Source organism: Piliocolobus tephrosceles, chromosome 14, assembly GCF_002776525.5.
Source record: "Piliocolobus tephrosceles isolate RC106 chromosome 14, ASM277652v3, whole genome shotgun sequence".
Classification (NCBI taxonomy): Eukaryota; Metazoa; Chordata; class Mammalia; order Primates; family Cercopithecidae; genus Piliocolobus; species Piliocolobus tephrosceles.
Genome location: NC_045447.1, coordinates 86,017,962 through 86,029,183, shown reverse-complemented (window position 1 = coordinate 86,029,183; position 11,222 = coordinate 86,017,962). Strand labels below are relative to the sequence as shown.

The 11,222-nt window shown below is 39.6% G+C and overlaps 1 protein-coding gene across 2 annotated transcripts in view; it reads right to left on the bottom strand.

The window, feature by feature from the left end:
* Positions 1 to 1,955: 1,955 nt before the first annotated feature.
* The window catches only part of C14H9orf85 (chromosome 14 C9orf85 homolog), a 70,720-nt gene continuing 61,453 nt past the window's right edge, over positions 1,956 to 11,222 (bottom strand). Inside the window, exons 3-4 of one of the 2 annotated variants that reach the window (XM_023213285.2) lie at positions 7,011 to 7,124; positions 5,706 to 6,279 (exon numbers count right to left, since the gene is read on the bottom strand). In XM_023213285.2, the coding sequence (XP_023069053.1) occupies positions 6,129 to 6,279; positions 7,011 to 7,124 (265 nt within the window). In that variant the 3' untranslated portion in view covers positions 5,706 to 6,128. Of the gene's footprint in view, positions 2,277 to 5,705; positions 6,280 to 7,010; positions 7,125 to 11,222 lie in introns of those variants that run through there. The other variant, XM_026453441.1, reaches the window with a different exon arrangement.

Sequence of the window (11,222 nt, the reverse complement as noted above, 5' to 3'; positions counted from 1 at the left end):
ACCTCCGCCTCCTGGGTTCAAGCAACTCTCTTGCCTCAGCCTCCTGAGTAGCTGGGACTACAGGCATGTGCCACCATGCCCAGGTAATTTTTATATTTTTAATAGAGATGGGGTTTCATCGTGTTGGCCAGGAAGGTCTAGATCTCTTGACCTCATGATCTGCCCACCTTGGCCTCCCAAAGTGCTGGGATTACAGGCCTGAGCCACCGTGCCCAGCCAAAATAAACAAATTTTAAGTGCTGCATTCTATATTTCTGTACCTGTGTAGCCACTACCTGGATCAAGATACAGATGATTCCAGCATTCCAGAAGTTTCTCCTTATATGCATTCCCAGTCAATATCACTTCCCCAAAGATAACCACTATTCTGATGTCTATCATACGTAAGTTCCTTAAAACGATTTCTGAACTTTGCATAAAGGGGCCCATAAAGTATTTTTAAAAATGTTAATTACAACTTATGTTGAATTCAAAGACATTTGATTTACTTTAAAAATGAAAAACAGTGACCGGGCGCAGTGGCTCATGCCTGTCATCTCAGAACTTTGGGAGGCTGAGGCAGGCAGATCACCTAAGGTCAGGAGTTTGAGGCCAGCATGGCCAACACTGCAAAACTCTGTCTCTACTAAAAAACACAAAAATTAGCTGGGCATGGTGGCAGGTGCCTGTAATCCCAGCTGCTTGGGAGGCTGAGGCCGGAGAATCTCTTGAACCTGGGAGGCAGAGATTTCAGTGAGCCGAGATCACATCACTGCACTCCAGCCTGGGTGACAGAGTGAGACTCCGTCTCAAAAAATAAAAAAGTTCATTTAAAATAGTTAAATGATTTACATATAAATGTTTAATATTAAAATTTAATCCATATACTTCAAATTAACATTGTTAGAGGTTACAGAACTGTCTAAACAAAGTTTCGATGAAATATTGTACCACTTAGTCAACTTCTGAGCACTTAGATCCTATTTGTGTTTTTACAACCAATATATTTTTAAACCCTCCTTATTAATACCAATTAACTACCAATTATAAACAACATTCTATGATAATGCAAAGAACGCATTTCCTTTGTAAGGAAGCTATTTTTAGATTATAAACTTTTCTTAATTTTTAAGGTTATATAGAAATAAAAGATGCAACTGCATATGTAATTGTGGTTTAATTCCTTGAAAAGACTACTTCCTTAAGAAGTCTTATGTATGAGATTTGGGAAGGTATGATTTTTTTTCAGTAGGTATAATGATTGACAAAATTGTGGGACTCACTAGCATAGATGAGTAAAAGCAGTTCCAACATACCCCCTATATGCCATCAGTGTAGCCAGTAAAAATTGTGGAAAATGGTCCTGTAACATTCAGTATTGCTGACAAATCTGAATAATATGAGAGAAAAAAATTCTATGCCACAATTACAAGGTAATCATTCAATACAAGACTAATGTTACGAGGAAAGGAAAAGACCTAGAAAGAGGAGTAAAAGGAAGGGACAAAGATGTGTTAAAAGTTAATATTGTTATGAATTTCACTTAAGAAAAAAAGTTTAGGATCATGGAATATTTATAACTTTGCATAAATGTGACATCTAACAGTTTTAATTTTACATTATAAAAGTATAGTATGTATAAGATGTATCTTACATAAGATTTAGGTCTTACATATATAATCTTGTATACATGGTGTATCAATTCTTCTTTTGCAGAATGTAATCAAACATTCTGCATAAGCCTTGATAAGCCTTCATTACTAATGAATCATTTTTTGATACACTGATCTTTCTTTTTTTGCCATAGCATGTAAGTGCTATAAAATAGGATTAAAAAACTTGCTGAGGTATCAGCTGGGAATGCATTTGGCTGAAAGTAACAGAATTTCTAAGTAGCAACAGCTTATGCATTAAATGTCTAATTAGACATGTCATTAACATTTTTTTTTACAACAAAAGAAACTTTATTTAAAAACTTTTTTTTTTTTTTAACAGACATGGGTGCTTGAAAAAGCTCTAGACATGTAATTATCTTACAAGAATTCCAGAGGTGGGTGAGTCCAGGGCTTGTTAGTTCAGCAGCTTCACAATGTCAGGACTCTGGATCACTGTCTCTGCAGCTCATTTGGTGTTCCTATGATGGTTGCAAGCTCTAGACATCATGTTTCCTCACAATCATATTCAGGTAGAAACAGCCTGTTAGATAAGTGCTTTCTTCTTGTCAGTGAGGTAAGTCTTTCCCAGATGGCCTCAGCAGATTCCCCTCATATGCTGGCTACTCCTAGTTGCAAGAGAGGCTGTGAAAGAGAAAATGTGACAACGGGGGTACTATCTTCTAGTACGTAGAGAAGTAAATAGACATGGGAATGGCTTTTTGCCATGTGCAGCTAATTGTATTTGTTACAGCTGATGATCAGAATCACCTGAGGAGTTGGAAAAAAAATCCTGGGCTATATTCCAGGCTAAATGAATCACAATATCCCAGGAATAAGAATTTTCTTAAAAGCTCCTCATATAAGTTTTATGATCAGAGCTTTGGAACTTCTATAATAAAGCACTGTAATATTTTAGAATATGTGAACGCAGTCTTGATATCCTCCTGCCAGATATCAGGGTGCAGCAAATCAATGCACTACATTAAAGTGATTCATTTCATTACAACAAAACAAAGCCTTCATCTTATTTCTGTATGTCGAGTTATGATACAAACAGCTTTCGGACTAGAAGGGTTAATTCCTAAAAACATATGCAAAGGAACAAAATATAATAAAGTCTGCTTAAAAAACAAAATCTTTCTTAGCACTAAGGAATGAAATGCAGCCATTAATATATGTCACTAGGCGATGCTCTTTGTTAAATTTTTTTCCTGGTGAAGTCATCTGAGGAATTAGCATTCATTCACATAGGAAAGAATTTATGGTAATTCCAATAAGACTTTAATTGACTCCTTAATCACAAAAGTTAAATAGTCCAGAAAATAAGTTTATATGCAAAAAGGGAAAGCCACACAAATTTACGGGCAGAAAAATTTTTCTTTCTTTCTTTTTTTTTTTTAAGACAGAGTTTCACTCTTGTTCCCCAGCCTGGAGTGCAATGGCGCCATCTCGGCTCACCACAACCTCCACCTCGTGGGTTCAAGTGATTCTCCTGCCTCAGCCTCTGGCCTAGCTGGGATTACAGGCATGTGCCACCACGCCCAGCTAATTTTGTATTTTTAGTAGAGACGGGGTTTTTCCATGTTGGTCAGGCTGGTCTTCAACTCCCGACCTCAGGTGATCCGCCCACCTTGGCCTCCAAAAGTAATCCTGAGATTACAGGCGTGAGCCAATGCGCCCAGCAGGACAGAATATTTCTTTCAGTTGGGCTATATGTTTAGAATACTGAGACTTTCAAATTGTGAAGACAGTATTTCTATCCATTTTTGTCTCCACTTTCTTTTTTTTTTGTGACACAGTCTTGCTCGTGTCACCCAGGCTGGAGTGCAATGGTGAGATCTCAGCTCACTGCAACCTTTGCTTATTGGGTTCAAGCGATTCTCCTGCCTCAGCCTCCCGAGTAGCTGGGACTGCAGGCACCTGCTGCCACGCCTGACTAGTTTTTGTATTTTTAGTAGACATGGGGTTTCACCATGTTGGGCAGGTTGGTCTCAAACTCCTGACCTCAGATGATCTGCCTGCATTGGCCTCCCAAAGTGCTGGGATTACAGGCGTGAGCCAACTCACCCAGCCTCCACTTTCTTTAATGTCTGATAAGATTTCATATTTTTGTTGACAAGAGTTCTTCAATAATTTTTGATCTATTCCCAGGTAATATTTTCTGATGTCACTGAAACGTTATCTATGTCTGCACTTTATGCTGAAATATTTTTAAGCAAATTAGCATTACATCCTTAAGTATTTCAGTATGGTTTTCTAAAATAACATTCCACTTAAATTATTCCCTAATATCATCTATTATCAAACGTGAAATAGCCAATAAACACAAAGAGGGGCTCAAGCTTATTTGTAATTAGAAATACAAATTATTAAGACAAAGAGATACTATTGCACACAAAAAATTCTGATATCAAGTGTTAGAAAGGATGCAGAGCACTGAAATTCTAATCCATTACTACAAACAAGGGGATAAAATCTCTCTGGAGAAGTTTTATTTTACATAGTAAAAATGAAGATGCATAGACCCGATTCCCTCTACCACTGCTAGACATATATTTAACAGAAATGCACAGGTCTACCAAGAGACACATATAACAATGTTCATGCTAGTATGTTGTAACAGGAAAATTTTGAGATAACTCAAATGTCTCTCAACATGAGAAAAAACAAACTATGGGACAGATGCGGAGGCTCATGCCTGTAATCCCAGCACTTTGGGAGGCCAAGGCAGGTGGATCACTTGAGGCCAGGAGTTCAAGACCACCTGGCCAACGTGGTGAAACATTGTGCAAAATTAGCCAGGCGTGGTGGTGCAGGCCTGCAGTCCCTGCTACTAGGGAGGCTAGGGCAGGAGAATCTCTTGAACCTGGGAGGTGGAGGCTGCAGTGAGCCGAGATCATGCCACTGCACTCTACCTGGGACACAGAGTGAGATTCCGTCTCAAAAAGAAGAAAAAAAAAAGTAAAATAAAAAATAAAATATATGGAATGGTGTGGTGGCTGATGCCTGTAATCCCAGCACTTTGGGAGGCCAAGGCAGGTGGATCACCTGAGGTCAGGAGTTCGAGACCAGCCTGGCCAACATAGTGAAACTCTGTCTCTACTAGAATACAAAAATCAGCTGGGCGTGGTGGTGGACACCTGTAATTCCAGCTACTTGGGAGGCTGAGGCAGGAGAATCACTTGAACCTAGGAGGCAGAGGTGGCAGTGAGCCAAGATCACGCCATTGCACTTCAGCCTGGGTGACAAGAGCAAAACTCTTGTCTCAAAAAAAAAACTTAATTAAATAAATACAATTTAAAAAAAATAAAAAATATATAATAAAAAATTAAAAGAGAGAAAAGAGTTAAAAAAAAAAAAAAAAAAAAACAGACCAAGCTAATTTATATTTTTTAGGAGTACAAACATGGATAGTAAAAAAATTAAGACAATAATGATCAAAATTCAGAAGAATAGTACCAACTTTGGGAAGAAAGATGAACCTTTGCTGAGGGAGAGGCTTGCTGGGGTATCCTGATGCTGGCAGTTTCCTCACCTAGGTGTGTAAATGCATGAGCTTTCCTCTATAATTATTTATTATAAAAAATGCATAAATTTATTATAAAGTGTATAAATTATATGCACTTTCTGTATGTACATTTCACAAGAGAAAAATCGTTCAAATGTAATGAGATATATAAAAATACAAAGAAGAGGGCCACGTGCAGTGGCTCATGCCTGTAATCCCAGCACTTTGGGAGGCTGAGGCGGGCGCATCACAAGGTCAGGAGATCGAGACCATCCTGGCTAACATGGTGAAACCCCGTCTCTACTAAAAATATAAAAAATTAGCCAGGCGTGGTGGCAGGCACCTGTAGTCCCAGCTACTTGGGAGACTGAGGCAGGAGAATGGCGTGAGCCCGGGAGGCAGAGCTTGCAGTGAGCTGAGACTGTGCCACTGCACTCCAGCCTGGGCAACAGTGAGACTCCATCTCAAAAAAAAAAATTACAAAGAAGAGTTGCTATACGCTTGTTAAACATTATTTTGAAAAAACTGCTTTTGCTTTATAACACTTAAACATAAGTGATGGCTTTTGCTATGAATCATTTATTTGAGATCATTTATCAAAAGGCAATTACTGAGGACCAATTTTTGAGGCAATATAATGTCATCTTATTTTTACATGAGCTAGTTCTTACACAACCATCAATTCTGAATCTTGTTTAGTTTGGTATTAAGTAATATACACAATTTACATTGTTCATGTATGAAATTTGTCTATTTTTCTATAGCTTTTTCTGATTTCCTCATTAGGATTTCACAGTATCTTTTGGAAAATACTCAAAGCCAAAAGGTGGTCAGAATTTCACATCCTTAAATTTACTTTTTTTTTTTTTTTTGAGACAGAGTCTTGCTCTGTCACCCAGGCTGGAGTGTAGCTCGTCTTGGCCTCCCAAAGTGCTGGGATTACAGGCGTGAGCCACCGTGCCCGGCCAACTTTTAACACAGTGATATTAATTCATTTGAAGGTCTCCTCCTGTGTCTTCTAAATCAATATCAAAATCTAAATCATCATCACTTTCTTCATTTCTTCTGCAGCTTCTTCTATGGTTGGAACTTAGATTATTTTCAATACGTTCTATTTTTTCTGTTTCTTTATTCAACCTAAAGACGAAAGAAAAAGTTTCTATTTATTTCCCAGGCTTTCATTATTTAACCATGTAGATTGAAAAGACTTTTACCACTACATTTCTTGATTAACAAGAACCTAATGAAGTAAGTATAAAGAAAAAGATCCAACCAGGAGTCGTGGCTCATGCCTGTAATCCCAGCACTTTGGGAGGCCGAGGCAGGAGGATCACCTGAGGTCAGGGGGTCGAAACCAGCCTGGCCAACGTGGCGAAACCCCATCTCTACTAAAAATACAAAATTAGCTGGGCGTGGTGGTACAAGCCTGTAATCCCAAGTACTTGGGAGGCTGAGGCAGGAGAATCGCTTGAACTTGGGAGGCGGAGGTTGCAGTGAGCTGAGATCGTGCCATTGCACTCCAGCCTGGACAACAGCAGCGAAACTCTGTCTCAAAAAAAAAAAATCCTTGAACACTAACTCGAAATCCAACCAATTATAACACTATTGTCACTAAAGTAGGCTCAAAAAATTAAAAGAAAAGTTAAATAATGCGTAATTCTTTTATAATAAATATGAATTTCACAAATAAATATTGTTTTCTTAAAAATATAAAGTTTCACTTTTATTGTAATGATAGAAAAATAATTTTAAAAGTCTATATAAGTTTGACCATGCAACTTAAGTCTAAGAGTTATGGACCATCTCTTAAAAGAAATTCATGTATCAATCACTAAGAGTAAACGTCAAACATAAAAGGAAACACTCACGGAATAACAATGTCTTCTTTCTTTCCACATTTTGCACAGACTTCAAGTTCACAGGCACATGGTCTACACATTATGTGATAAGAATCCTTCACTGTCTTTTGTAAACATTTAACACTAAAACAAAAAATAAAATGTTAATTTATTTATATTTATTTCAGACTTATTTGGTAAAATAAGAGGATGTGTCTAAATGTATAGTTAAAAAGTCTAACAAGACTGGGTGTGGTGGCTCACGCCTGTAATCCCGGCACTTTGGGAGGCCGAGGCAGGCAGATCATGAGGTCAGGAGTTTGAGACCAACCTGGCCAACATGGCGAAACCCCGTCTCTACTAAAAATACAAAAAATTAGCTGGGCATGGTGGCTCATGCCTATAATCCCAGCTACTCGGGAGGCTGAGGCAGGAGAATTGCTTGAACCCTGGAGGTGGAGGTTGAAGGAGTCGAGTTCACGCCACTGCACTCCAACCTGGGTGACAGAGTGAGACACTGTTTCAGAAAAAACAAAAAACAAAAAACAAAAAACAACAGCCTAACAATCAAAACTCCTAGACTTCAACTTCAGGTGTTTATCTTATGTTACTCTAAATTAATTATATCGCATCTCTAGATAACAGTTTACAGCTGCAGAATAAAACTGCTGGATTTTTTTTTTTAAGTGTCATTAAAAATGTGTTAAAACAAGATCACTATACAAAACTCAACTGTATATACTACCAATAAACAATCTACAAAAGAATAAAGGAATAAATTCAATAAAAGAAGTGCAAGACCAATACACTGAAAATTACAAAACATCACTGAAAGAAACTAAAGACCTAACTATATGGAAAGACATCCCATATTTTATATGAAAAGACTTAATATTGTAGGCCAGGAGCAGTGCTGAGGCCTGTAATCCCACCAGTTTGGGAGGCCGAGGTGGGCGGATCACCTGAGATCAGGAGTTCGAGACCAGCCTGGCCAACATGGTGAAACCCCATCTCTACTAAAAATACAAAACTTAGCTGAGTGTGGTGGCATGCCTGGGAGATGGGCCACTGCACTTCAGCCTGGGCAACAGAGTGAGACTCCATCTCAAAAAAAAAGAGACTTAACATTGAGAATATTGAGAAGATAGCAATACTCCCCAAACTGATCTATAGATTCAGCAAACTCACTATTAAAATTCCAGCTGGCTTTTTTGCAGAAATTGACAAGCTAATCCTAACGTTCGTACAGAAATTCTAGGGACCCAGAATAGCCAAAACAATCTTGAAAAGGAACAATAAAATGGGAAGATTCACATGTATTGATTTCAAAACACACTACAAACCTACAGTAACCCAGACTGTGCAGTACTGACATAAGAATAGATGTATATAGGTCATCAGAATAGAATTGGGAGTCTAAAGGCAAAATAGTAGAAATATATTATGGATTTATAGAACATGTAAAAGTAAAATGTAGGACAACAATAACACAAAATTGTCAGGGAGGAATTGGAAGTATATTATTATAAGGATTGTGAGGTACTTATTCTGTATGAACAGTATCAACCAAAATGACAACTTCAGAACACTCTACACAACAAGAGCAACACATTGTCTTCAAGTATACATGGAACATTCTCTAAGACAGACCATATTCTGGGTCATAAAACCAACCTCAACACATTTTAAAAAAGAAAAAACTTGGCCGGGCGCGGTGGCTCAAGCCTGCAATCCCAGCACTTTGGGAGGCCGAGACGGGTGGCTCACGAGGTCAGGAGATCGAGACCATCCTGGCCTACATGGTGAAATCCCGTCTCTATTAAAAAGTACAAAAAACTAGCCGGGCGAGATGGCGGGCGCCTTTAGTCCCAGCTACTCGGGAGGCTGAGGCAGGAGAATGGTGTGAACCCGGGAGGCGGAGCTTGCAGTGAGCCGAGATCGCGCCACTGCACTCCAGCCTGGGCGACAGAGCGAGACTCCGTCTCAAAAAAAAAAAAAAAAAGAAAAAACTGGCTGGGTGCAGTGGCTCACGCCAATAATCCCAGCACTGTGGGAGGCCGAGGCGGGTGGATCACCTGAGGTCAGGAGTTCCAGACTAGCCTGGCCAACATGGTGAAACCCTGTCTCTACTAATAATACAAAAAAATTAGCTGGTCATGGTGGTGCACGCCTGTAATCTCAGCTACTTGAGAGGCTGAGGCAGGAGAATCACTTGAACCCAGGAGGCAGAGGTTGCTGTGAGCTGAGATGGTGCCATTGCACTCGCACTCCAGCCTGGGCGACAAGAGTGAAACTGTATCAAAAAAAAAAAAAAAAAAAAAAAAACAGAAAAAATCCTGAAAAGTATACAAAGTATATATCATCTTGCCAGTTAAGTATATATCATCTTGCCAGTTAAATTAACGAAAAATCAATAACAGAAGATATCTAGAAAATGCTCAAATATTTAGAAACTAAACAAAACACTTCTAAATACCCACAGATCAAAGAGGAATTCACACACACAAAAAGAAAATATTTTGATTGACTGACAATGAAAATACAACATCAAAATTTACAAAATGGAGCTAAAGATGCCCTTGGGAAATTTATTTGAATACATGGGATTACAAATTATATTAAACAAAAAAGTTATGTAAACTTTTACCTTTAGAAAAAAGAATAGTAAATTAAACTCAAAGCAAAAAAAGGGGTGCTATAGGCCGGGCGCGGTGGCTCAAGCCTGTAATCCCAGCACTTTGGGAGGCCGAGGCGGGCGGATCACGAGGTCGGGAGATCGAGACCATCCTGGCTAATACGGTGAAACCTCGTCTCTACTAAAAAATACAAAAAAACTAGCCGGGCGAGGTGGCGGGCGCCTGTAGTCCCAGCTACTCAGGAGGCTGAGGCAGGAGAATGGCGTAAACCCGGGCGGCGGAGCTTGCAGTGGGCTGAGGCCTGCCCCCTGCACCCCCGCCGGGGTTAAAGAAAAACCCCACCTATAAAAAAAAAAAAAAAAAAAAAAAAAGGGGGTGCTATAAGAACAGAAATCAATGATACTGACAACAGAAAAATAAAACCAATGCAGCCAAAAGCAAGCTCTTTGAAAAGATCAATATAATTCATAAACACATACACTGATCAGGATAGAAAGAGAGAACATAAATTACCAACATCAGGAATAAAAGATGGTACAGCACTATAGATCTAACAGACATTGAAAGAATAATAAGAGGCTGGGTGCAGAGGCTCATGCTGGTACTCCCAGCACTTTGGGAGGCTGAGGCAGGTGGATCACTTGAAGCCAGGAGATTGAGACCAGCCCAGCCAACATAGTGAAACCACATCTCTACTAAAAATACAAAAAATTAGCTGGGCATGGTGGTGTAATCCCAGCTACTTGAGAGGCTGAGACAGGAGAATCACTTGAATCTGGGAGGCAGAAGTTGCAGTGAGCCAAGATTTCACCACTGCACTCCATCCAGCCTGGGTGTTAAATACAGTGAGTTCTAAGTCTCTCTTCAAAGAATCAATATGTCAATATGTTCAGTTCTTTGTTCTCCATGTTAAAGTTTAAAGTAACTTCCTCGTTCTCTTCGTCTTCTTGCCCCTAGTTTCAGTAAACGATCTTCCTGCCAGTTCTAATCAGTAGTTCACATCTGTTCCCCTAGTCACCTGTTCTGTCCTGAGTCACCCCTGGTCACCTGCTCTGACCTGAGTCACCTTTAGTCACCTGTTCCATAACCATCTTTCCTACTGAAACTGCTCACCCCGCCACTCTGGCTCATACCCCTGCTCTCTTTAAAATAGCCAGTCGGAATTAGCTTAGACTGTGTGGTCCAACCCTAGCCAATAGGGGAACGACACAGTAGTAGAGGCTACCTGCGTCAGGGATGAGATCCCCTTCCCCTCCTTTGTTCAGGTGTGCTCTTGCCACTGCTCCATCCATGAAACGCACCCTTTTGTAGAAGTAAAATTGCCTTGCTGAAAAAATTTATGTCCGAGTGCTCTTTCTTTTGTGGCACTGAAAACTTCTTTCTTTTTTTTTTTTTTTCAGGTTTCTTTTTTTTTTTTTTTTATACTTTAAGTTCTAGGGTAGATGTGCATAACGTGCAGGTTTGTTACATATGTATACGTGTGCCATGTTGGTGTGCTGCACCCATCAACTTGTCAGCACCCATCAATTCATCATTTATATCAGGTATAACTCCCAATGCAATCCCTCCCCCCTCCCCCCTCCCCATGATAGGCCCCGGTGTGTGA